Source organism: Carcharhinus amblyrhynchos, chromosome 10 (genome assembly GCF_965287045.1).
Source record: "Carcharhinus amblyrhynchos chromosome 10, sCarAmb.v2.hapA, whole genome shotgun sequence".
NCBI lineage: Eukaryota > Metazoa > Chordata > Chondrichthyes > Carcharhiniformes > Carcharhinidae > Carcharhinus > Carcharhinus amblyrhynchos.
Genome location: NC_137333.1, coordinates 9390704 through 9415066, shown reverse-complemented (window position 1 = coordinate 9415066; position 24363 = coordinate 9390704). Strand labels below are relative to the sequence as shown.

The 24363-nt window shown below is 40.5% G+C and overlaps 1 protein-coding gene across 2 annotated transcripts in view; it reads right to left on the bottom strand.

Annotated features, from left to right (window-relative positions):
• Window positions 1-24363, bottom strand: part of pibf1 (progesterone immunomodulatory binding factor 1) — a 117371-nt gene that overhangs the window by 4978 nt on the left and 88030 nt on the right. Inside the window, exons 15-17 of one of the 2 annotated variants that reach the window (XM_080197841.1) lie at window positions 14546-14676; window positions 4878-4962; window positions 1237-1413 (exon numbers count right to left, since the gene is read on the bottom strand). In XM_080197841.1, the coding sequence (XP_080053967.1) occupies window positions 1237-1413; window positions 4878-4962; window positions 14546-14676 (393 nt within the window). Of the gene's footprint in view, window positions 1-1236; window positions 1414-4877; window positions 4963-14545; window positions 14677-24363 lie in introns of those variants that run through there. The other variant, XM_080197842.1, reaches the window with a different exon arrangement.

The following is a 24363-nucleotide window of genomic DNA, read 5'->3' as shown; positions in this document are numbered from 1 at the left end:
ATATATATTAGATTGACACTAAGATTGTGTTCATATGTTTCAGTTTTCATTGCAAGTTTGTTGGAAAAAAAGTTCAATTATGTAAAATTATACCACACTTTAGCTGTTCATTTATCGCAGCACGAAATTGCATTAATTACATCAAACTAAAACCTTCTGGCGAATGATCCATTTCATGCGCTCTAATTGTGGGTCCTCTGCCATCCCATTAGCCTTTTTGAGTGACTGTGTAATGTCTGGAACAGTAGAACTATTCCTAACAGAGATGGTGTCTAAATTATATCACTTGTAATAGAAGTGCTTGGAGAAGATGGAAGTTGATATGTTAATGATGACATCCAGCAATAATAGCTTCTCACAGGAATGAACAATTCCTTGGTCAAGGAATTAGGGAACTTTTAGGAGGTTTCAAAAAACCCATTGTACCACTAAAATTTGTTCCTATTATTCCATGCGTGTCTGCCATATCATTTGTGAAATGTATGTAAAATTACAGAATACTACAGGGCAGAAGGAGGCCCTTCGGCTCATCGAGTCTGCACCGACCACAATCCCACCCAGGCCTTATTCCCATAGCCCTAGGCATTTACCCTAGCCAGTCTCCCTGACACCAAAGGGCAATTTAGCATTGCCAATCCAACAAACCCACACTTCTTTGGAGGAAACTGGAGCACCAGGGGTAAACCCACGCAGATATGGGGAGAACATGCAAACTCCACACAGACAGTGACTCAAGCTGAGAATCAAACACACGTTCCTGGCGCTGTGAGGCAGTAGTGCTAACCATTGGGCTGCCCGCTATCAATGTCAGGAGTGGGACATAATAGCATTGAAAACCTTAATATGAAACAGATCTTTGAAAATATTTTTTAAATTGAGAATCATGCAATCTGTTCAAAAAAGTAGAAAAGGTGGGAAACATTTTGGAATATGATTCGAAATCGATCACTGTTGGAAATCTGGAACCTACAATGGTTGTGGATGACAAAGTTAATTGAAATTTTTTAAGACTGACGGCAATAGATGCTTTTTGGTGGTGTCACTGATCAAGGAATATACATCAAAGGTGGGTAAATGGAGTGCAGCTGAGAGTTGTACATCAGCCAAAACTGAACGGTTGAACCAACACAAGGGATTGCTTATTCCTGGTTCCTGTATTTATGACTGGAAGAAGCCTAAATATTTGGGCTGGTGAAAAACTAATGTCTTCTTCACTTCAGACTAAAAAAAACTTACAAAAAGTGTTGGCTTTGGTTTGTAGATGTTTTCGTCTTCATGTGGGGGAATACTCAGAGACAATCTTGTTGCTTGTGCCATGGGATTGCTTTTGACTTCATCTCCAGAACCTGGCAAGCCTCCAGCATACTGCCTGTTATGCAAATTTATCAGAACTTGCTTCATTACTGCCAGTTCCTGCAAGATATAAACATAATTGACATTAAAACAAATCCTCAGCACAGACAGGTAACATACTCTTAAATGCGTTTGCTGTCTGTCCGATTTCATTGTTAATTGCAAGTAACCTATTCCTGTGTTTACTTAACAATGAAACAAATTGAAAGATGCACCTTAATAACTGATCTAACATTCAAAAATTCACATGACTGCAAGCATGTGACTTCAATTTTCAAAGTTAACTGAGAAACAAGCTTTCTATGAATTATTTTATGACAACTGGATACCTTACATGCACTTTCATCTAATATTGGTGCGTGTCCATTTTGTGTAATTTACACAGTGTTACAGATGCAGCAATACCTGGAAATATAATGTATAATGTTCATTATAACATCAGCCATTCATTTAAAAATAATTGCCGATTTTTGGTTCTAGATCTGTCAGAGTAATAGTGGAAAATTAGGTACATCAGCAAAATGGAAAGTGGTAACACAGCTCCATACACGGGACCACTTCCCCATTTCCCATCTAATAAATAGGCGATGTGAAGAGGAAACTGCAGGTTAGATGTCTATTTTTTAAAAAAAAATCAATGCTTTAAAGAGCAAAAAATGGCGAAGCTTTTTATTTTACACACGTTTAACAGATAGCTCTCCATCACATCTAAGGTATGTAAAACCATTTAGTTTGGATTTTTGGGAAATATTAGCTATCTCAGATTACTGCAGGGATATTAAATGTTTTCATCTAATAATCAACACCATGATTTATTCATAAAATTTTGATCAAGTTGAAATTTCAACATGAAAACCCATATTTAAAATTAAAGCTCATGGCTTAAGCTTATTCAATAGATGTTTTCATCCTCATGTGGGGGAATGTAATAAGCTTAAATATACTAAAGTAGAAACTGGCGTACAGTGTCTTGATCACTTAATACAAGTGACCAGGCAATTTGTGATTTGCATATGAAAAAGCTGTCAGTATCGTGCAGCTGTCCTGGAGGGCAGCACACTTAATGTCAACTTGTTGATGAAGATGAGGTCAGCACAGCATGCAAAATGACTCCAAGTGGATTCACAGGAGCAGTTTGCAGTATGAAGGTGGATAAAATGTGATGTAAACCAACATGCTCACACTGAATAATCAAAGTAACACAATTTAATCTGATTCTAGCACAGAACCTAAGATTTATGCTCCAAGCATTGGGAAAGCCTTCAAATGAATCCCACAATTTTAAGATTTGGTGGATTGTAAGGTAAAAATAGCAAGAAAGATCTTGTTGCCAAACATTCCTGTTATGCCGTGTGGGCGCTTTGCCAATATTCATGCCAGCTGAACCTCATTAACTAGACATCTGGAGATACACTGGGCCAACATTTCTACAAACATCTTTAAATGACACAAGCAGGTTGTCTCCTCCAATTTTCTCCCATGGATTTCACTAGTGTATTCAACTATAAAGTGAGATTCTTTTTGAAAAGGGACAAGGATATAGACGTATTTACTGTTACATCAAGTATGGTTAATGCACCCTCTACTCCCCTCAACTCTAAAGATAAGCCTGACCCTTACAGTACAAGTAGTATCACCCTGAACTTTGGTTGAATTTTATTCTGACAGGAATGCCTGCTATAATGATTTAAGGATTCTAGCATACAAAAGGATGGCTCTCACATTATTACACTGAAGGGTAAGTGAAAGACGTCCAGTTTTGGAAACTAGATGTCCACACGTTGATATAATTTTTCAGAGATGGACTAAGTACTCTGACATTTGAGTATCTCCATAAAATTAATACTTTCAATGAAGATTACATGTTAATTTTCAAACGTATGTCACAATAGAACCATTTTGAGCCTGTCAAACTGTTGGAAGTAAATATATTTAGCTAATTTTAGCATTTAACTGAATGTTTTTGCAAGGCGTAGATTTAGAGCTATATATATTACATGTTAAATGAAGACACTGCATTTTCCAAATATATAAAATATTTTAATAGGAATGACATTAGTAATTTTTTTTAAAGTTGTGCCAGCAATATGTTAAGATAGTAACACTCACTAATCTTCCTTGCAGATACATTTTTAACCCTGTTACTGTCGACTGTACTTTAAAAAGCATAGCAAATCCTTGATCAAGATAACTTCTCATTTTTATTCCACTTCCTTGTTCAATTAATTATAATTATACATAGAATGACTGAACAAGTTCACAATACAGTCTTGCTAAGTTCTTTTGCTTTTCATGGGATGATACTTCTGTGGTCCCACAGAAATTGTGAAATTGTTGGAGAAGATTCTTAGAGATAAGATCTACACACATTTGGAACTGAATGGTCTTGTTAGCGACAGCATGGTTTTGTACGAGGGAGGTCATGTCTCACTAATTTGAGTTTTTTTGACGAGGTGACAAAAATGATTGACGAGGGAAGGGCTGTGGATGTTGTCTACATGGACTTTAGTAAAGCATTTGACAAGGTCATGGCAGGCTGGTGCAAAATATTGAATCTCACAGGATCGGAGTGAAATGGTAGATGGATTCAGAACTGGCTTGGCTATTGAAGGTAGAGGGTAGCAATGGAAGGTGTTTTCCTGAATGAGGTCTGTAACTAGTCCACAATCCACAGATCCTTAGAAGTGGCAGCACAGGTGGAAAAGGTGGTAAAGAAAGCTTATGGCATGCTTACCTTCATTGGATGGGGCATCTAGTATAAAAGTTGGCAAATTATGTTACAGTTATATAAAACGTTGGTTAAACCACATTTGGAATACTGTGTCCAATTCTGGTCACCATACTACCAGAAGGACATGGAGGCTTTGGAAAGAATACAGAAAAGGTTTACCAGGATGTTGTCTGGTATGGAGAGCATTAACAATAAGGAGAGATTGAATAAACTGGGATTGTTGTCCCTGGAAAGACAAAGGCTGAGGGGCAACCAGATAGAAGTTTATAAAATTATAGGGGTATAAATAAAATGAACAGTTGGAAGCTTTTCCCCAGGGCAGAAATAACAATTACAAGAGGGTACAAGTTCAAGGTAAGCGGGGGGAAGGTTCAGTGGAGATGTGTGGGGGAAGCTTTTTTTGTACAGAGGGTGTTGGGAGGCCTGGAATGCACTGCCAAGTGAGGTGATTGAGGCAGATACGTTAGCCACATTTAAGATTTATCTGAATAGACACATGGACAGACGGGGAATAGGTATACAGGTGGTTGGTCTAGATAGGACAATGTGATCAGTACAGGCTTGGAGGGCCCTGTGCAGTACTGTTCTTTGTTCTAAAACCATTGTACCTCGTGGACCATTTGACCGAGCTGTAATTGTTCCTTTCAGTCTTCCATTCCATCCCAACTTAGAAATGCTGGAGCTTCTTTTATTAAAAGGAAAAATGAGTTGATCAACATAATAACCCCTTTCCTGCTCCTAATTCTCATGTACTTATGTTCTGCCAATTACAAGATAATTTGAAAAGAATTACCTCCCGTTGGCTCAAGAGTCTCTCTAAATCTGCTGCCATTTGATTTTTCATGCGAAGTAAAGCCGCTTTTTCTTTTTTTAATTGACTGAAGGAAAAGCAGATACATTTGTTTATAGAAATGATAGCATATTTCTTACTGAACAAAAGCTTTCCCCCAGTTGTATACTTAACTTACTAGATTAAATGAATAGGAATTTCATGTGGCAATCAAAAAGTCTGGGGTCACGTATCATTCGACTCAAGAACAGCTTCTTCCCTGCTGCCATCAGACTTTAATGGTCCTACCTCGCACTAAGTTGATCTTTCTCTACACTCTAGCAATGCATGTAGCACTACATTCTGCACTCTGTCCGTTTTCTGTGTACGGTATGCTTTGTCTCTACAATATTTTTCACTGTATACTAACACATCTGACAATAATAAATCAAATCAAAAATACCCCAATTTTAAAGATTAATACACGATTAATGGCTTAAAAGAATGTATCCACAAAGCTCATCTTTATGAGAGAAAAGTGTTTGAAAAATGATAGCTTAATAATTTAAAAATGACACACCATGGCTGCCTGTTTGGAGGTTGGTCTTGAGCATGGACACTGATAGAAGCTGAGTTTGGTGTCAAATATAACTAAGTTACACAGGCCAGGGATGAGTAGCTGCTGTTCAAGTTCAGCATAGCTAGATGCCGGAAACATCATTTAATGGGTTATGGCTTGTGCCCATATTGCAGTCAGAATGGTGGCGGAAACATAGCCACGTATTTTATTGGTGAACTGTGCTGCTCACTATTTGTCACACGTCATTTGGCAGCATGTCTTGGCACCTGTTCCTTGCTTAGTGATAGCTCAAACTCTCGCCTGCAAGAGGAAAGCTTAATTCTCTGGCAGGATGGAGATGTCTGCGGCAGCAGTAATATTGACTGGTTTCAGAGTTTTCTGGCTGTTGTCCCAAAAACAGAAGCCAGTAGGTTTCCATCTTCACACTCGAGGCTAACCTGGATAGCCACAAAAATGTGCACGCTACTCAGATCTGAGCAGGGCTGGGATCAGGAACTAAGGTCGGAAATGGGAAATAAAGTCCACCATCAGCCATGGCTCCTGTCAAGCAAAGGCCAGGAGAAAGGGGCAGGAAGTGGGATCCTTCTATCCTGCCTCTGCCAACATTATCATCTTTGCAACTGTACAAGGTACAAGTGCTTCATGCTTCCTCCAGATGTTCTGGGTATGTAAAGCAGCCTCTGTACCATAACATATTGCTGTGGCTTTAAAAGGAACATTGATTGTTTCAGAGCATTAGTGGACCTGGAAACATCATGGCAAAGTGGGTCTTGCATTCACTCAAACTGATGATGTGCATAATGCACTTGCATTTCTACACTGCACTGTATTGAGAATTGGCTCAGTGTAGTTAACAGGTCAGAAGATCTACTAAGCGCTCAGTGTTCCTGCTGGTTGGATTATTTACATTTAGCAGTATTGGGAACCAATTGTTGGCTGAACAAGGAAAGTGACAAATCTCGATGCTACTGCTAGTTCAAGGTACCAATTTTTCCTGTTCAATTTGCCATTAGGAAAGCCTTGCAAACTGTCACTAATTTCCAAAGGCTCCTTAGTTGCAGACAAGGTAATAGTCAAGTTTTAACAAGCCACATAATGTTAATTCCTGCTGGCCATTTATTTGAGGAAAGACAGAAGAAAATGTGAAGATGCAGCAAAGCCAAGAGAAGCTTTTGTTTCCTTGCCAATTTTCATGGTTAACAGTACAAGCTGCTGATCAAGAAAATAGAGCACTTGGGACCAGATAAAAATCTACTGGTGGCAAGAAGCAGATAGAAACAGAAACGTCAACAAGAGCTGCCTGATGAACCTCTGCCAAAACCATCTTCTCTGGGGACTCTTACAGTCAAGAGGATTTCAACTACATTTGATTCCATATCTTGCCTGTGCAAGGTTGACAACTGATGCCAGAACAGGGAATAACACTGTCACAAGATTTACCTTGGTCCTGCCAAAATAAATTGTTGCCATGGATGGTTACCCCCTTGTTTATCATCTGGCCCTTCGAGAATGATTCATAGGTATCTAATATGTCAGGACTGTCAGTGACCTAATCAGCAGCAGGGGACAAAATACCCTGAAGGCTATGAAAGTTTGTGTGATGCAAATTCAGGAATGTTTTGTTATTTGGAAACAACGATTTCAGTCCAAAAACAGTAAAAAAAACCATACTTGTTGTCACTCAAAATGTTCTTCCCATCTTCCAATTTATTTCAAGCTGGGTCCACAATTTATTCACCACCTCAAGTTCTAGCTCCAGATCATTATCTGTTTTCATATTACATTATATACAAAATACATGAAATAAACTTAATGCTGTTATTGATGATTTGTGGGTTCCCTGACTGGGCTTCTGACAATCCTGGCAAACAAATTCCAGTTTGAATTCAAGTTCAGCTGAAGTTCAGTCTTTGCAAAACAGCTTCAAAGCAGACAAAAGTTTCCGATAGGCTTGAAAGATAGGAATAACAGCTAATGTTGCATACGCTATAAATGTTAGTTTTTTTTAAAAAAGGAATAATCACTGACATTAAACGCAAGTTGTGGTACGTTATGCGCTAACAGCGGCTCTTTCCATCAACACTAGAGGTGACTGGCTTGGTCAAACTAGGAACAGCACTTGAGTCAGAGCAGATCCGAAAGGGCACAGACCCAGACCACACCAATTTTTTGCCAGTGAATAAAATCGCACACTAACTAGGCCCTTATAACATTGACAGCCAAGGTGAAATGCTGACACTTGGGGCCCGATTTTACCTATAATTTGCGCCCGTTTTCAGGCGCGAAATCGTGGTAAAGTAAGGTGCGAGGCCTTTATTGCAATCTGCACCCGATCTGCAATCTGATTTCCACTTTACTGAGACCCGCAAATAGCGGGGATCCGTTCTGTGCCCAAATTGGGCGCAACGACGATTTAAATGCATTTAAATTGAATTAATGAACTGCCCACCCAACTCTACCAGCACTTCCCCCTTCACCACCGTGTTCACCAAGCCGGAACTGCGCTTTTAGGGAGTTGCTGAATAAAAGTCTGAGTCGGGGGCTCCAGCCTCCGAAGAGCGCGTTCAGTGTTTGCAACTGTTCACTGGCTCAGATCAGTGGTGGAGATGGGGGTGGAGGCGGGTCAGATCATTCTCTGGTTGGAGGGGGGAAGAAGGGGAGTGAGGTCAAATGGATCTTTGGGGGGGGTGGTGGCAGTGATGTGTGTCCCTCCCCCCCCCCCCCTTATCCAACCCCCCACTACCCAGACCGATCACCACCCCTGCTCCCCTTCCTCCACTGATTGCTCGCAGAGTGGCAGTGGACCCCCAAGATCCAGTTGCCTCCCTTCTCCAGGCCACCCCCCCCACCCCCCAGCTTTTTGCTCCCGGGCCCGCTTTCTCCACTTTCTGCAGCTCGGGAGCGATCTGACACAGGCACACTTTTTCCAATTTTTTTCCTAATTGCTCATGTGCAGTCCAGAGCTCCGATCGTTCCAGCAGCACTAAGCCCTGCCCACAGTGCGAACGGGACTGGAGATGGCTGAGAGTGTATGGGGGCGCCTGAAAGCGGATTTCTAAGTCGGATCTGTACTACACCCAGAATCGGCACTTAGAATGGAAATGGTAAAATCCTTGGTATATGTGCATGCGCACATGTGCACGTGTGTGTACACACCCACATGCACACACACAGGCAGGCATACACAAGGACCCAAATTTGAAATCTAGTTTCCCAACCTAAAATGGTATAGCTATGGCAATGACCCCTAGGATAGAGAAGGTAAAGAGAATCCAGTTTGATCTATTAGGTAATAACAAAACTATTGCAGAAAGATGAAGATTTTGATCAACTCAAATTTTATGGGATGAAATCCAATTGACGCATTGGTATAAAAATTTAATTTGCTTCAGAGATGTGGTCACACAGAATGAGTTGAAAAAAATGTCAACTTAATAAGCAACTTGAGTGTTTATACCACTGGTTACTTTTCTGACCAGCCATTATGCTTTATTTAAATGGAAACCTCCTTCATATACAAGTAGAAGTTAGTTCTAGGACAGGCTGTCTGAAAGAAATGTGGCACTGACACCACAATGAACTTTCTTTTAGATGCATGTGCTGTAGTGTAGTACTGGAATTGATGGAATGTAGTCTGGTCCTATTGAGCAATGCAGTAACTATAAAAGCCTAGACTCTCTAAATGAATAGCAGCATCAATCCATTCACTTTAAATAAGCTAATGCCCTCCTAAATAACATCAGTAAGAAATCTATCTGAAAGCCCTTTCTTCATCACATGGGTTTAAAAAAAACTGTAGAGGCTCTTCAAATATATTGGTATCCATATCAATCTGCTTTAGCAGCAACTGGGTGGCAAAGAGGGTAGCAGATTATCTTTTCTCTCTGGGATCAGGATCCAAATCCAGCCCACATGGGCTGAAAATTCCCTTCTTCTTTGCTGGCCTGAGATTGGGCAATCTCAACCCGGTCACTACTGAGTGTGATCAAATGTACTAACCATGGCATAACTGAACATTAATACTCAAGCATGGCCACAAGGACGGCTGGTGAGGGCAGCATAAACTCCACAATGGTGAGTGGTGACTGCTAAAATACTTTGGTGACAAAATATTCGGAACTTCACACTGATGGAACCTGATCCGAGGAGGTCAATTCTGACACTGAATGCCAAAAAGGAGAAAATATTCAATTTCCCAGTAGTAGCAGCTCTAAACATGATGTACTCAAAGAGAAGGTGCAATACCACGTGTTTTTTCTACTTATAAGTTTGACTAAAATCTAGACTATAAATTGATGATCATGGACCTGTTAAACTACTTTACAAATATTATATATAGGAAAAGAAATGCCTGGAGTACAAGAAAATCCTTAAAATTACCTTGCAATTTTTGGCACCACTAATTGTGGGTAGTTGAACACTCACTATAATCTAACCTTCAAATTTAGCCACAACTGTATACAGATTGGAGAGGAATATGGATTCAGGCCAGGACTGAGCTTTCAATTCATATAAAATTATGGATGTATTTAACTTCCAAGTTGTTGCATTTAGCATGGCTTGGAACACATTCTTAAACTACACTTTTTAAAAAAAGTTTTCATTAATTTTCTCTGTTGTGCAGCTATGTGGGGCTATGCTTGCATGATTGCACTCCTGCCTGTCCTAACAATGCCTGTATAGTTTGAGCGATAGCTTCTCTTCCTGCCTTGTTGGAGTCCCTCACGGATAAACATAAGAACTAGGAGCAGGAGTAGGCCATCTGGCCACTCGAGCCTGCGCTGCCATTCAATAAGATCGTGGCTGATCTTTTTGTGGCCTCGGCTCCACTTACCCGTCCGCTCACCATAACCCTTAATTCCTTTACTATTCAAAAATTTATTTATCCTTGCCTTAGAATCAAAAATTTATCTATTCTTGCCTTAAAAATCTATCACTGGTTCAATTCTGACCCTTAGTGCGGATTTGAAAAGGTCACCTAAAAACCATAGGATAAGCATTGGAGAGTATGGTGATGACTCAGTCTCCGCCACCTTCCTTCAGTCCTGCAGACTGTCTGCTATTAATAGATGAGGCAACATTCCTTGTAACTGAACCTGGGGCTGACCTAGGACACTGTTTTGTCATACTTTCCTTTGGCTGAATCATACTGGTGTCCTACTCCACCTGGAGTTGAGTTGCAGATCCCACATCCTACCCAGTGATAAGACTTTATGTTTCCATGTCATGTGAATGCAATGGACCAGACTGAAGGAGGTGCATGTGAAGCAATGCTTCACCTAAAAGAGATGTTTAGGACCTGGGCTGATGAGACAAGAAGAGATAAAAGGGCAGGTGTTGCACTTTCTACGATTGCATAGGAAAGTACCATAGGCATAGGGTGAAGTGTTGGTATGATGGAGGAGTGGACCAGGGCATCCCAGAAAGAATGGTGCCTGTGGAATGCTGACACGGCAGGTGGGAGGTGGTGAGAGGAAGATATGATGCACTACTCAGCACACTGGAGTTGGAAGAAATAGTGGGGGTTGGGGGTTGCGGTTGAGCTCTGTCGATCACAATCGGTGGAAAAACACAATTGAGGAAGAAGGAAGACACTTTGGTAGCACTATTTTGGAAAGTGGCATCATCAAGACAGATGTGATGGAGGCAAAGGAACTGAAAGAATGGGATGGAGTCCTTAAAGGTGCGGGGTGTGAAGAGCTGTAGTCAAGCTAGTTGTGGGAGTCAATGGGCTTGTAATAGATCTCCACAGCATCATGTTTTCAGAAACAGCAAGCCTTTATTTGTCACAATGCTATGAAGGAAGCAGTTGCAATCCTTCTGTATCCTCTTACTGGGCTGTATTGCGTGGGTTATCCAGGCACCTAAAATAGACTTCAGAATGCCTGCAGCCTGTTCTATAGTATTTCATTCACCTGATGGGTAAGATAACCAAGAAAGCAAGGTAGTTGCATATTGATCAATTTAAAGCTTTTCACGTTTCTCAAATTGAGATGGTCACCACAACGAGTGTCACAACGCGTTCTGTCAGTTGGTTAATGTTCAGTGGGAACCCCACCTGTTTGTAGTAATGTCTCTCTTTCATTGGGATGTACATCCAAGTAGGGGTCTGCCTGAACAGAGCAGAACTTTGTGAAATGGTGAGGTGGCAATTATCACCAACTGCTGGAAGAATTTAGAGAAATTCATGGCAGAGGTAGGCTCGAGTAGTGGAGGAAGATTGCCTGTTGGACTGAAGTAGGTTGCAGGTCTTCCGTCGGCTAGTGATATATCACTCCAGTTAACTCTGGGCAAGAAACGTAGCTTGCTGAGGCAAGTGACATGCAGAAAACATCTAACCAAGACCATGTTCAGCTGTAAATTCTGGTGTATCATTTAGGAAACATATGTGTTTTGAGATGCCTCCCTCTAGAATCTCTGTAATTTGCCTACATCTCCTCAGAAAAAGAGTAATAGAAGGATTCTAATTGCAAAGTTTACAATAGGTGCACTGGCCATGCTAAATTCCCCCTCAGTGTACCCAAACAGGTGCTGGAATGTGGTGACTAGGGGATTTTCACAGTAACTTCATTGCAGTGTTAATGTAAACCTAGTTGTGACACTAATGAATAAACTTTAAACTCTGAAGGACGATGTAAAAAGGGCAATAAAAGGTTTGACAGTCCCTCAGAGAACCAAATGTTTAAAATTCTGACAGAGTCATCCAGACTCTGTTTTCTCTCCACAGATGCTAGCAGACTTGCTGAGATTTTTCAGCATTTTTATGTTTTCGTTTCAGATTCCAGCAGTAGTTTGCTTGTATTTTATATTAAAACTAATATTCAGCCAAAGAACAAATAAATAGCCCCAATAACAAGATGGCTTTCGCAATGTGGTATCTACCTCAGGAAGTTCTAGTGTGGGTGGAGATAAGTGAAATGGAGTAGAAGTGGCAATCATTAAAGGGGAACGATGCTCCTTTTAGAGAGAATCCTTGGGCATTTCACCAATGTTATTTAGGCAGTAGCCATTATCTGCACATTTAATTCAGCTTTGTACAACCAGCTCGCTGGAGATCAGGTCGTAAATCAGAGCGAAATCCAACACATTGGGTGCAATCTTCCCAAAACTTCAGCATTGGATCAAGGGAGGAAAGCTGTGTGAAACCCGCCAGCTTCGCAGATGCTTGTTCTCACCAGATTTAATTTTAAAGTGCTGGCAAGGATCACACAACCAGGGAGGAAGGGCCTAAACATGGCAGCAATGTTGGGATTCTGAGATTTGTATGTCCCAATCTCAAAGCTACATTTAAGGCCGCGTCTCCCCACCGCCCCCCCCCCCCCCCCCCCCCCAATCCGACAGAAATTGGGCCCTTCCTCCCCACTCTCCCACTGCCCATCCCATGCACTGGGGCATCCTCTCCACAATGCCAACAGTGGGGCATCCTCCCCCCAACAGAGATCATGACCCTCACACAAGCATTGGAGCAACCCCTCCTACAAACCCCAGCATTGGGAATCTCACCTCTTCTCTTCACTTGCAGGGATCTTCCGTCTCCCCCTCAAATGGTGGTGAATTACCCTTGCCACCCCTAGTCAGAGCCCCCAATGACACTGACTCCTTCATGTACACAGTTGGCACTGTCCTTTGCAGTATTAGGGAGCAGTGACCCTTAACCTCCGGTCCCTAAAGGCACCTCCGTGCCCCCGATGTGGTCAGCACAACTGGTTTTTGCTTTTGAAAACCATCAGTGATTCACGCCAGCGTGGTGTCAAGCCAAGGGATTGGGAGAAGGAAACACATTGTGGCTTGAGGTCACAGCTTCAAGATCATTAATTATATTAAAGAGTATCTAAATCCATGGATACAGGATCACACCCTTGTTCAAACAGAGATCTTACTGGTGCAAATCTCATTTCTGGCCACTCAGAATAGAACAGAATCTCTACAGTGCAGAAGGAGGCCATTCAGTCCATTGAGTCTGCACTGACCAATATTCCACCTAAGTCCTATCCCATAACTCTACCTATTTACACTAGCCAGTCTTCCTGACACTAAGGGATTACTTTGGCCAATCAGCCTAACCCGCACATCTTTGGACTGAAACCAGAGCACCTGGAGGAAACCCACTAAGGCACGGGGAGAACTTGCAAATGCCACACGTTTGACAGTAACCCAAGCTGTGAATCGAACCTGGGTCCCTGGCACTGTGAGGCAGCAGTGCTAACCTCTGTGTCATCGCTAAGTCATGAGATTTGTGTAATGAAATTTGCGCCCACATCTAAGAGGGGCGCTGGATCACAACATAGTATTTTTTTAAAATACTGGAATTATTTTAAATTATGCCAAGCATTACAATGTATTCGTAACACATAAAATGGCCATCTAACTCAAGAGGCCCATGCAAGTGTTCTGGCTCCAGCCAAGTCTCCTCATACCTTGCTTCATCTAGTTCCTTCGACATATTGTTCATTTCTTTTTTCCTCTCGCGCTTGTCCACAGCTTCACCTTAAATTCATCTTTGGTATTTATTTCAACTATCTGGCAGTGAGATCCACATTCTGGTTACTCCCTGGAATAAAGTTTCTCCTGAATTCCCTGTTGGATTTATTAGTGATCATCTTCTATGTTTGGCCCCTAGTTCCAGTCCCACCCACAAGTGGGAACATCTTGTCCATACTTATCCAATAAAACCCTTTCATAGAATCCCACAGTGCAGAAGGCCATTCGGCCCACCAAGTCTGCACCGACCACAATCCCACCCCATCCCCATAATCCCATGCATTTACCCTAGCTTGCCCCTGACACTATGGGGTAATCTAGCATGGCCAATCCACCTAACCCACACATCTTTGGACTGTGGGAGGAAACTGGAGCACACGGAGGAAATCCACGGAGGGGAGAATATGTAGACTCCACACAGTGACCCAAGCCAGGAATCGAGCCCGGGTCCTAGGCGCTGAGACAGCAGTGCTAACCACTGTGCCATAATGCTGCCCTTTCATAGACCTAAAGACCTTGATTGCGTCACCCATTTGTCTCCGACTTTCTGGAGAAAAAGAAAGAGCATGTTTAACCTCTCCTGATAAGTATAACCTCAGTTCTGGTTAAGCTAATAATTCTTGACATTTACCAGACTTCATTCTCCAGTTGTGAAAGTTGTTCTTTATATGTCTGAATCTGAGCATCTCTCTGGCGCACTGTTTCAATAAGATAGCTGTAAGGCTGTTGTGTATGATTAAGCAACACATTGGCATTTTCAAGCTGGAGAAAGAAAATAAGAGAAATATTTTGTTGATAATTAGTCTTACTAACAATTCAATTACATAATATTATTAAAACATTCACAGAATCAATCATCGTAACCAAAAGAGAAAATGCTAGAAAATCTCAGCAGGTCTGGCAGCATCTGTAAGGATGCCTGAAGCTTCATCAGGACTCAAAACGTCAGCTCTTTTCTCTCCTCACGGATGCTGCCAGACCTGCTGAGATTTTCCAGCATTTTCTCTTTTGGTTTCAGACTCCAGCATCTGCAGTACTTTGCTTTTATCAATTATCATAAGTTTATCAAGTCTGAATCAACTTGAAACAATGACAAATTAATTTTTTTATTCAATCCTGAGATGTGGGCATCGCTGGCCAGGCCAGCGTTTGTTGCCCCACCTCTGGGGGCATTTAAGAATCAACACGTGCTGTGGATCTGTGGTTTGACAAAATATTCTTTTTAACTAACCTTTCAAAGTGGCAAGTACTCCATTTTGAGGATGTAAGTCACACACTTTGCCAGCAGTTTTGCAACAGTTAGAAGACATTTCCTATCAAATCATTCTAAGCTGTACAGAATTGTTCACACATCCGCACCACTACAAACTTATCATCTTTGTCTCAAAAAAGGCATGACAAAACCAGCTTTATATGTAAACATTAAGCCAAACTTTTCCATATTTGTCCAAAAAACTTAAATATTACCAAAGTAATGCAGCAAAGAAATTCTGAAGAAACAAAGTGTAAATGAATAGGAATCCAGTTGCATACAATGTCTACCTATAACAAACAGAGCAACATATTATCCTGCCTTTACCATCTGCACGACTGGAATCCTGGAACTCTAGACAAATGCTGGAGGACAGCCCAGTTCCATACATTTTCTGAATGTGTCAAAAATTATAACACTCCCAGAGATAAAGGAAAGCTATGTTAGAGTCCTCAGTTGACCTTCATTCCTTCCAGAAGATCTTCAATCCCATTTTACTCTGGCACAGGGACATTTGAGGGCTTTCTATGGCTCTGTGACTGTTCCATTTAAATGGATTGAGATGCATTCCTCCCTGCCCAGTTACAACTGGTCAAAGTGCTTTAGATGATAGTTCAGACTAAAAACTGCCCACATTTTGCTGTCAAAACAACGGTGAGGCTAATAGCACTTATGCGCAAATGCAACTGCAACTTTAGGCAAGGGAAGATATGCAATTAAGTGCAGAAATCAAAAGTTTCACCAACTCCAGCGTGTGACTTTGACAAAGGGTCATCTGGACTTGAAACGTCAGCTCTTTTCTCTCCTTACAAATGCTGCCAGAGCGGCTGAGATTTTCCAGCGTTTTCTCTTTTGGTTCCAGATTCTGAAATCTAAAGTTTGCTTTGTTAGATGCTCTGCGCAGTGCACACAGCTAGCTTTGCAAATATTGCACCTCATTGTTTACCTCACAACTGAAAAGCATTAAATGATGAAGAATTGCAATACTTGCACGCTGGATACAATCTAAACTCTCCACAGAAAGTTAAGTCTAAGCATGCTTTTAAATCACATGATAACTGTTAATTACTCAGGCAATCTCTGATACTGAACCTAAAAGTGTGGATTCCCATTCCTTCTGATTTTAATTGTTGGAGATTTTAAAAGAATGAAAGATGTAAAATTTGTAAATTTTAAAACCTTTTCCTTCATTTTTTCCCTTACTCAAGATAATCTTTATTTTCATCTTCATTTCTCTTTCTTACTGAATTTGACGCTCAGTTCACCTGCTCTAAGTTCTTTTGCTGCTAATTTTACAGCCTTTCAATCCAATATCTGGTTTCTTCTTGTTTCACTTTCAGCAACTTGTCCCCCAAAGTTTTAAGAAGATAAATCTGACAAATAGCAGGTCTTCAGTCCAATGGCAAATTATGTCTCATTGTTTTCAATCAGACTGAACCAGGTTAAAATGATCAGAAGCTGACTCATCTTCATTACCTGCTTTCAATGATTGGTGAACAGTTCACCTCCCTTTCAAACATTAAATCCAAGAGACACTTGAAAAAAGACAATAAGGGGCTCGTTAAACCTAATCAACTCCAAAGAGCAGCCTTCAATCCCCCCACCAGCAAATAAACTCTACACTGAATGCTAGGACCTCTTGCTACGCTTGCCCAGAGGCCATTTATTGCTAAATTGCCAATCTATAATAAAAAAACATTGAGCAACACATAGAAACAATGGACAAAACCAAGATACAGTCATTAAATCACCGAATCCCTACAGTGCAGGAGGAGGCCATTCAGCCCATCGAGCCTGCACCGATAACAATCCCATTCAGGCCCTAGCCCCATAACTCCATGTATTTACCCTGTTAATCCCACCCCCCGACACTAAGGTGAAGTTTAGCATGGCCAATCAATCTAACCCACAGATCTTTGGACTGTGGAAGAAAATCAGAGCACCCAGAGGAAACCCATGCAGACACGGGGAGAAAATGCAAACTTCACACAGTGACCCAAGGCCAGGATTGAACCCGGGTCCCTGGCACTGTGAGGCAGCAGTGCTAACTGCTGTGCCACCTTGCCACCCAACTGGACATTCTGCCTAGCCATTCCAGCGTGAGTACTTATGGGGATGAAAATTACTGCCATAGTACAACATTGCAAATAGTATCAAGTTGAAAATGGCCAGAAACATTTTTTGGTCTTTAATTTTGATGGCTTTATAATCAATTACACTAAAATGGGCCCTTTAAAAGTTAGCTTAAAATTGCTTAATTTGAATTACTGTTTCTTTTTGAACACCAATAATTGAATTAACAAGATTGGAAAGTGTATTAGAAAGTGGCTTAAAGTTTAAAGTTTATTTACTAATGTCACAAGTAGACTTACATTAACATTCCAGCAAAGTTACTATGAAAATCTCCTAGTTGCCACACTCTGACACCTGTTCGGGTACACTGAGGGAGAATTTAGCATGGCTAATGCATCTAACCAGCAAGTCTTTCAGATTGTGGGAGGAAACCATGCAGACACTGGGGTGGGGGGGGGAACGTGCAGACTCCATCAGATAGTGACCCAAGCTGCGAACTGAACCGGGGTCCCTGGTGCTGAGAGGCAGCAATGCTAGCCACTACACCGCCCGATAATACTTAACATTTAAAGCAAAACTGCCAGGGAATGCAAGGGATATTTCTTTTTTATTAAGATATCCAAGTAACCAATTATCCATAACAAATTCTGAAAACATTCTGTCGCCCAAATATTAAGTTAATTTATTAAAGATGCTTCTGCTGATCTTAGTTTACATACAAATCCAGTCGATTACCGAAAACAACCTAATGTGACTGTGATCACTTCGTCTCTTGTTTACGACGGAAAGATTAAAAAAATTGATTTTCGTACATTTTACAAGTTTGCTTTGAAGTTGTCATTTTGCAACAAGGTAATGTTGTTAAAATAAACAGTTATTTCCACTAAATCTTAAAAATGTTTATTTATGGTAAATCTCCAGAGAATTTTAAAATACTATTTGTATTCAAGTTGTAAGCGCTTGGCTCCATTTAGAGAATGACACTTGTGATTGTGAGGTAAATGATTATGTTAAATAAAAAATTCCAGAATTCTGTTTTTTGATATTTCATTATTCAGTTAGTGGCAGAGTTATTATTAATTTGAGATGCACATTTGTTTCTGAACAAAAAACCACTGATAAAAGCAAGCTTCAGTGGTTTAGTTTTACTGCAGATAGTCCCACTCCCTCTGCTGCTACTTGCTGATGCCTACTATTTTTCTGCATGCTTTCTGGGATATATATATTCCATCTAAATCATCTTGGATTATGATCAAATGGGACTTTTGTTATTCTTTCTCTATTAGTTCAGCATGCTTTAGCTGGGGCTGAATGATTGAGATCGCATAAAAGGAGCAGGCAAGTTTAAAACTGTTGGCTTTGGTTTAAAAGTATAACATGTTTTACTTATGATCAGCTTAAAGTAGTATGACGCATTTTGGATCAGTATCTTTGCATGAGTTCCCTATGTAAAATAAAATAAATACTTCAAAAGTTGTTTTTAAAAACATGCATATTAGAATTCTGTAACATTGATGATTTTCCTCAATTTGTTTAAACATAAAAACACCCAACAATACACAAAGGCTTAAATAATTAAGCAGAACTTGAAACAAGACAACCCTACCTACACCCCCCCCGCCCCCCACCCAGTAAATTTATTGTGCAACTATCAAGTCAATAATTTTACCCGTGGAAATCATAGCAGTTCTGTTTGTTTGCCCTCAGTACATTACATATTTGGGAACGGTGTTTTTGTGGGATGTAAGTTATCCTCAGGTAGGGATTTGTGACATCTAGCCATGTGTAGAAAACACAAGTGTGTCAAGAGAATGGGTACAATGTAAGAAAGGGGGAGAATTTCCCATGACTAGTTACTTCAACTGGAATGTCAACAGGTAAACAGTAAGGACTTCAAAGGCAGTAAAGAAGGGGAGAAAAAAAAATAATATTTTGTTGGATATGAAAAACAAGCTACATATTAGAAAAACATGGGGAAACCAAATCAAAACCAACCAGTTCCTTCAGTAATTGTTCTGAAGAGAACCTCTCAGCATACAACTTTACAAACATCACTCCAAAAGAAAGGATTTTATTGAAAACTTATGTTCTCTCATTAAAGTCAGTTATTTTGCTCCTTTTCTTCAGTGTTCATGGAAATGTGTGCAGTGGGGAATGTATCCATGTATAAAAAAGGTCATTTCATGTCAAAGCTATCTAAAATCAGCAACCATTTTGAAAGACTAAATCAAGCTAGGGATGTTGTTATTTAAGATCATCAGTTTTAGTATCAACATGCACATGTATTTAGTTTTTAAACATTATAAAACCTTTACTCAGCATAACTATAATTTGAACTTGGAAACAGTGATCGCACCATAAATAAATGCCATTTATTTCATTTAAGTCTGTTGGCTTTCCACCATCGCAGAAATTGAGCTCATGGCTAATTCAGCTAGTTAGAAAACAATATATATCATCTCAAAGGAAGCAATTGATCAAAGGCACTAACATCTTAACCCTCCCTTTTAAGATAATAAAAGAGAAAATGCACAAGCTGGCCAATATCTAAAATATTTAAGGTCTTGCTTTTGAACTTAAATATTAGCAAATTAGTCCAAAGCGGTGCAGGTTAGGTGGACTGGTCATGGTAAATTGTGCCTTAGTGTCAGGGGGATTAGTAGAGCAAATACATGAGGTTACAGGGATAGGCTTGGGTGGGATTGTTGTCAGTGCAGATTTGATGGACCGAATGGCCTCCTTCTGTATTGTGGGGATTCTCCGATTATAAATTTTGGTCTCAATTTCCTCCGACTTGAACTGTTCGTTATACATCTTTAGATAGAAAACAAGAAAAAGCATTGCAGAATAGAGAAGTACTTAATATTGGTGAGTTCTGGGAATCAGCTTCTGAAGACAGAACAGATTCACATTCTCAACATTGACAATAAGCATGGATGACTCCAGAGGATAGAATCATAGAAACTCTACAGTGCAAAAGGAGACCATTTGGCCCATCAAGTCTGCACCAACCACAATCCCACCCAGGCCTTATCCCTGTAACCCCACATCTTTACACTGCTAATCCCTCTAACCTATGCATTACGGGGCACTTAGGGACAATTTAGGTTGGTTTGCTCCTGGCTGGAGAAGTCATAATGTAGATCTCAAAGGAAAACACTGATTCTATGTTGATTTTGTTCATCTTCAGAACTGAAGAGGATGAAACTGCTTTCTGCAGCAATGCAGACCAGTCTAACAATGGAGGCAACTTCACTTTGTGAGGTGACGTGCAACAGGCTGGAATGCCAACAAACATTTAGCTGAATAAGATAGTTAAAATTGATTTTTTTGTAAAATCACAGGAATTATCTCAATGAAGTCTTGGTTTACACAGCTTAGAGGTAGGCAACATTATCAGCTACACGTTAACTGTATAAACATTTGAGAGTTCTTGCTTCGTTATAAAGCCTATTTTGTGTTCCCATAATAGCTGAGTGAGCAACTGCACCACTTTTATACAGAGCATGTAGATGAGCAAGGACATAGTGGCACAGCAGCACAGTGGTTAGCACTGCTGCCTCACCGTGCCAGGGACCCAGGGTCAATTCCTGGCTTGGGTCACTGTCTGTGTGGAGTTTGCACATTCTCTCCATGTCTGTGTGGGTTTCCTCCCACATTCTGAAAGACGTACTGGTTAGATGCATTGACTCAAACAGGCACTGGAGTGTGGTGACTGGGGGATTAACACTGCAATGAAATTACTGTGAATATGTAAGCCTACTTGTGACACAAATACATAAATTATAAACTATGCCCTGGCTCTGATGACATCCATTTTCTAAACTGTACATGACAAATGGCCACATGTGGTTTTTTGGAACTATGTTCCAGTATGAGACACATACCATCAGGAAAGGATGGAAATTGCAGTAAATGCCGAAAGCTAAGCAATTCTTTAAATTAAGTTTAAATGCTGGACTATCAGAATAAAATGTCAAAATGACGATGTTAGCATGCTCACGAAAATTTATTTTAAAACAAACATTGGGAGAAGAGATAGTGAAAATTTTAAAAGGTATTTACAATAAAACAGCACAGATATAAAAAGATAAATAGCTACTCAAGTACGGATGCAGTTTGGGTCGATAGTGTAGGAAGTCAATGATATGAAGTAGCATCCTAATAATTAATGGCAGCATCCGTGTGACTATATGCCCAAGCAATTGTGACAGTGACAAATTAAACTGCAAGTATTTTGAATGCAGGCGGTTCAATGAGTTTGTCCCTTTCTACGTAAGACTTGTCATCACTGGGAAGGGGAATTCAATTTTCTTTGCTGATAGGCAGAGGCAGGATAGAAAAGCTGATTCTCTCCTTCCACTTTAATTGCGCCCAGTAGAAATACTGGGCTTAATTCACCAGATTGCAGTCCAATCCCAAACACAACAAAATAACATTTTGCGATACTTTTTGGTTTTCCTTTCAGGTATTTTTGGATGTTTCCCTGCTTCCAATTCTCCCTTGTGTACACCATGATGTAGTCTTTGGATTTACCTCCTGGCTATTGAGTATTCATTAATGTAGTAAATGTACTTTCCTGTTACAGATTTAATATGGAAAGGACCTGAAGCATCAGATCATAGATGATCATAGAATCCCTATAGTGCAGGAGGAGGTCATTTGGCCCATCCAATCTACACTGATCACAATCCTACCCAGACCTGATTCCCGTAACCCCACATATTTACCCTGCTAATCCCCTGACACTGAGGTCAATTTAGCATGGCCTATCGACCTAATCCACAGATCTTTGGTGGACTGTGGGAGGAGTACCTAGAGGAAATCCATGCAAACATGGGGAGAATGTGCAAACTCCACACAAACAGTGACCCTAGTTGGAATTGAACTTGGGTCCCTGGTGCTGTGCGGCAGCAGTGCTAACCACTGTGCCATCGTGCTGTCCCTTCCTATCAGGGTTAGGAAGGACTGCCCCACCCTGTCAGAAACTTTGAAGATACGACTAGGTTTTTCCACAAGAGCACAGATTTTACATTACCTATTTGTAAAGAAACACAGTTCGTGGTGAAGGAAACAAATCTGATCAAATGTTTTTTTGCTAGTATTTCTTACGGAATGCATAATGGATTTGGTGATAAAGATTTGTGGCTGAAGTCAAAGATGATAGTTTCAGTCTTCCCCACATTTAACCATTGTGTACCGCATTGAGACTAACAAATGCTCAACTGCAGCTAGCTATTATTTCTGACTGAGCTGTGGACTTTGCTGTCATGGCCTGGATCTCACTGAAATCTGGGGGGCTTCCTGCTGACTCAGGATAATAGCTCACTTGCTATTTACAAAATAACTTGTAAATTGAGTTTGTGTCTTTACGTGCCCTGTTTGTGAACAGAATTCCACTCATCTGATGAAGGATCAGTGCTCTGAAAGCTTGTGGCTTGTGCTACCAAATAAACCTATTGGACTTTAACCTGGTGTTGAGAGACTTCTTGCTGTGCTTACCCCAGTCCAACGCTGGCATCTCCACGTCATGGCTTCCCTTGCTCAGCAGCAATTTAAATTACGTGTCAAGTCATAGGACCTCTATTGTGCAACAGTAGTGGCGCCAGCAAGCAGGATAAGCAGGCAATCACACAGTAGTTTTCTCACAGACAGCAAATTAAAAGCACATTATCCTTCCCTATTGACTTAAATTTTCACATAGAAATATGAAGGATGGTTGGACTCGGAAGCTAAAATAGCAATATATGAACACAATAAAGAAAAAAGTGGAATCTTATCATAACAAAGATGCTCCACAAATAAAAAAACATGCATTTCAGTGCCAGTGAGGGTGTTTGGCAATTATTATAGAGTTAGTACATTGTTAAAAATCCAGTTACACCTCATTCAACAAGTGTAAAATTTTCAAGGGTTTCAACAACTAGACTGACAGAGTTAAGGTAAAACTTGCATGAATTCACTGATTACTCTCCCAGAGACCTCAGCAGTGTATCCTCTGGAGGAGTTTAGGACTGTAGTATTGTTGTATCGCTGATGCCAATATCTGGATTTTCAGGTGATTCTGCACACTGTAGACACCCCCTCTTCCCCCAAGTCACGGACAGTTTGAATGGAGTAATGATGGTTTGAATGCTGACAGCACCACGTTTTTCTCTGGCCCCATTTTTTCCCAATTCTCTACTTTCCTCTATACATTTTTGAAAATGCAATCTCCCATACAGCTTTCACTGGTAGTAACTTTTTTTAAAAAAAGCCTCCAAATACAAAAGAGGAAAATTAGCTTTTGAGAACTTTCCAAACTTGTTTACAAAAGGCATTTTATATATAATGTTCTTGTGGTGTGCTAGCTGACGTTTCAATGACATGAAGCTAACAGAACCAGTTACATGGGTGACAAGACATTATTCAGTTGACAAATTTTCCAGAGTTTGGTTTTTCAAATACCTAGAATGTATTCACAAGAGAAAAAAATGGTATCTACTGTCAACATGAATACATCAGGGAAAATAGCTCGTTAGAATAATCAAAAGCATGATTCTGCTAGAACAACATTATCAGTAGGCAAAACAATAAAAGCTGAAGCAGGAAATGGTGGCACAGTGATTAGCAGAAGGAGCAAAACTCCAAAAGCTCGTGCTACTAAATAAACCTGTTGGACTTTAACCTGGTGTTGTGAGACTTCTTACTGTGCCTCACAGTGCCAGGTACCCGGTTCAATTCCTGGCTTGGGTCACTGTCTGTGTGGAGTTTGCACATTCACCCTGTGTCTGTGTGGGTTTCCTCCCACAGTCCAAAGATGTGCGGGTTAGGTGGATTGGCAATGCTAAATTGACCTTAGTGTCAGGGGAATTAGTAGGGTAAATATGTGGGGTTATGGGGATAGGGCTTGGGTGAGATTGTGGTCGGTGCAGACTTGATGGGCCAAATGACGACCTCCTGTACTGTAGGATTCTATGATAGGCCTATCTTTCTACATTGTATTGGACCTGCTACAAATATCTATGCATTGTTATCTGAGGAAGAAAGCATTGTTTAGTTTGTATTACATTGCAGCTGGTGCATTATAATACTGCATTTGTTTCCATACTTCTTGTTATAGTAATTTACTAAGAACTAGGATA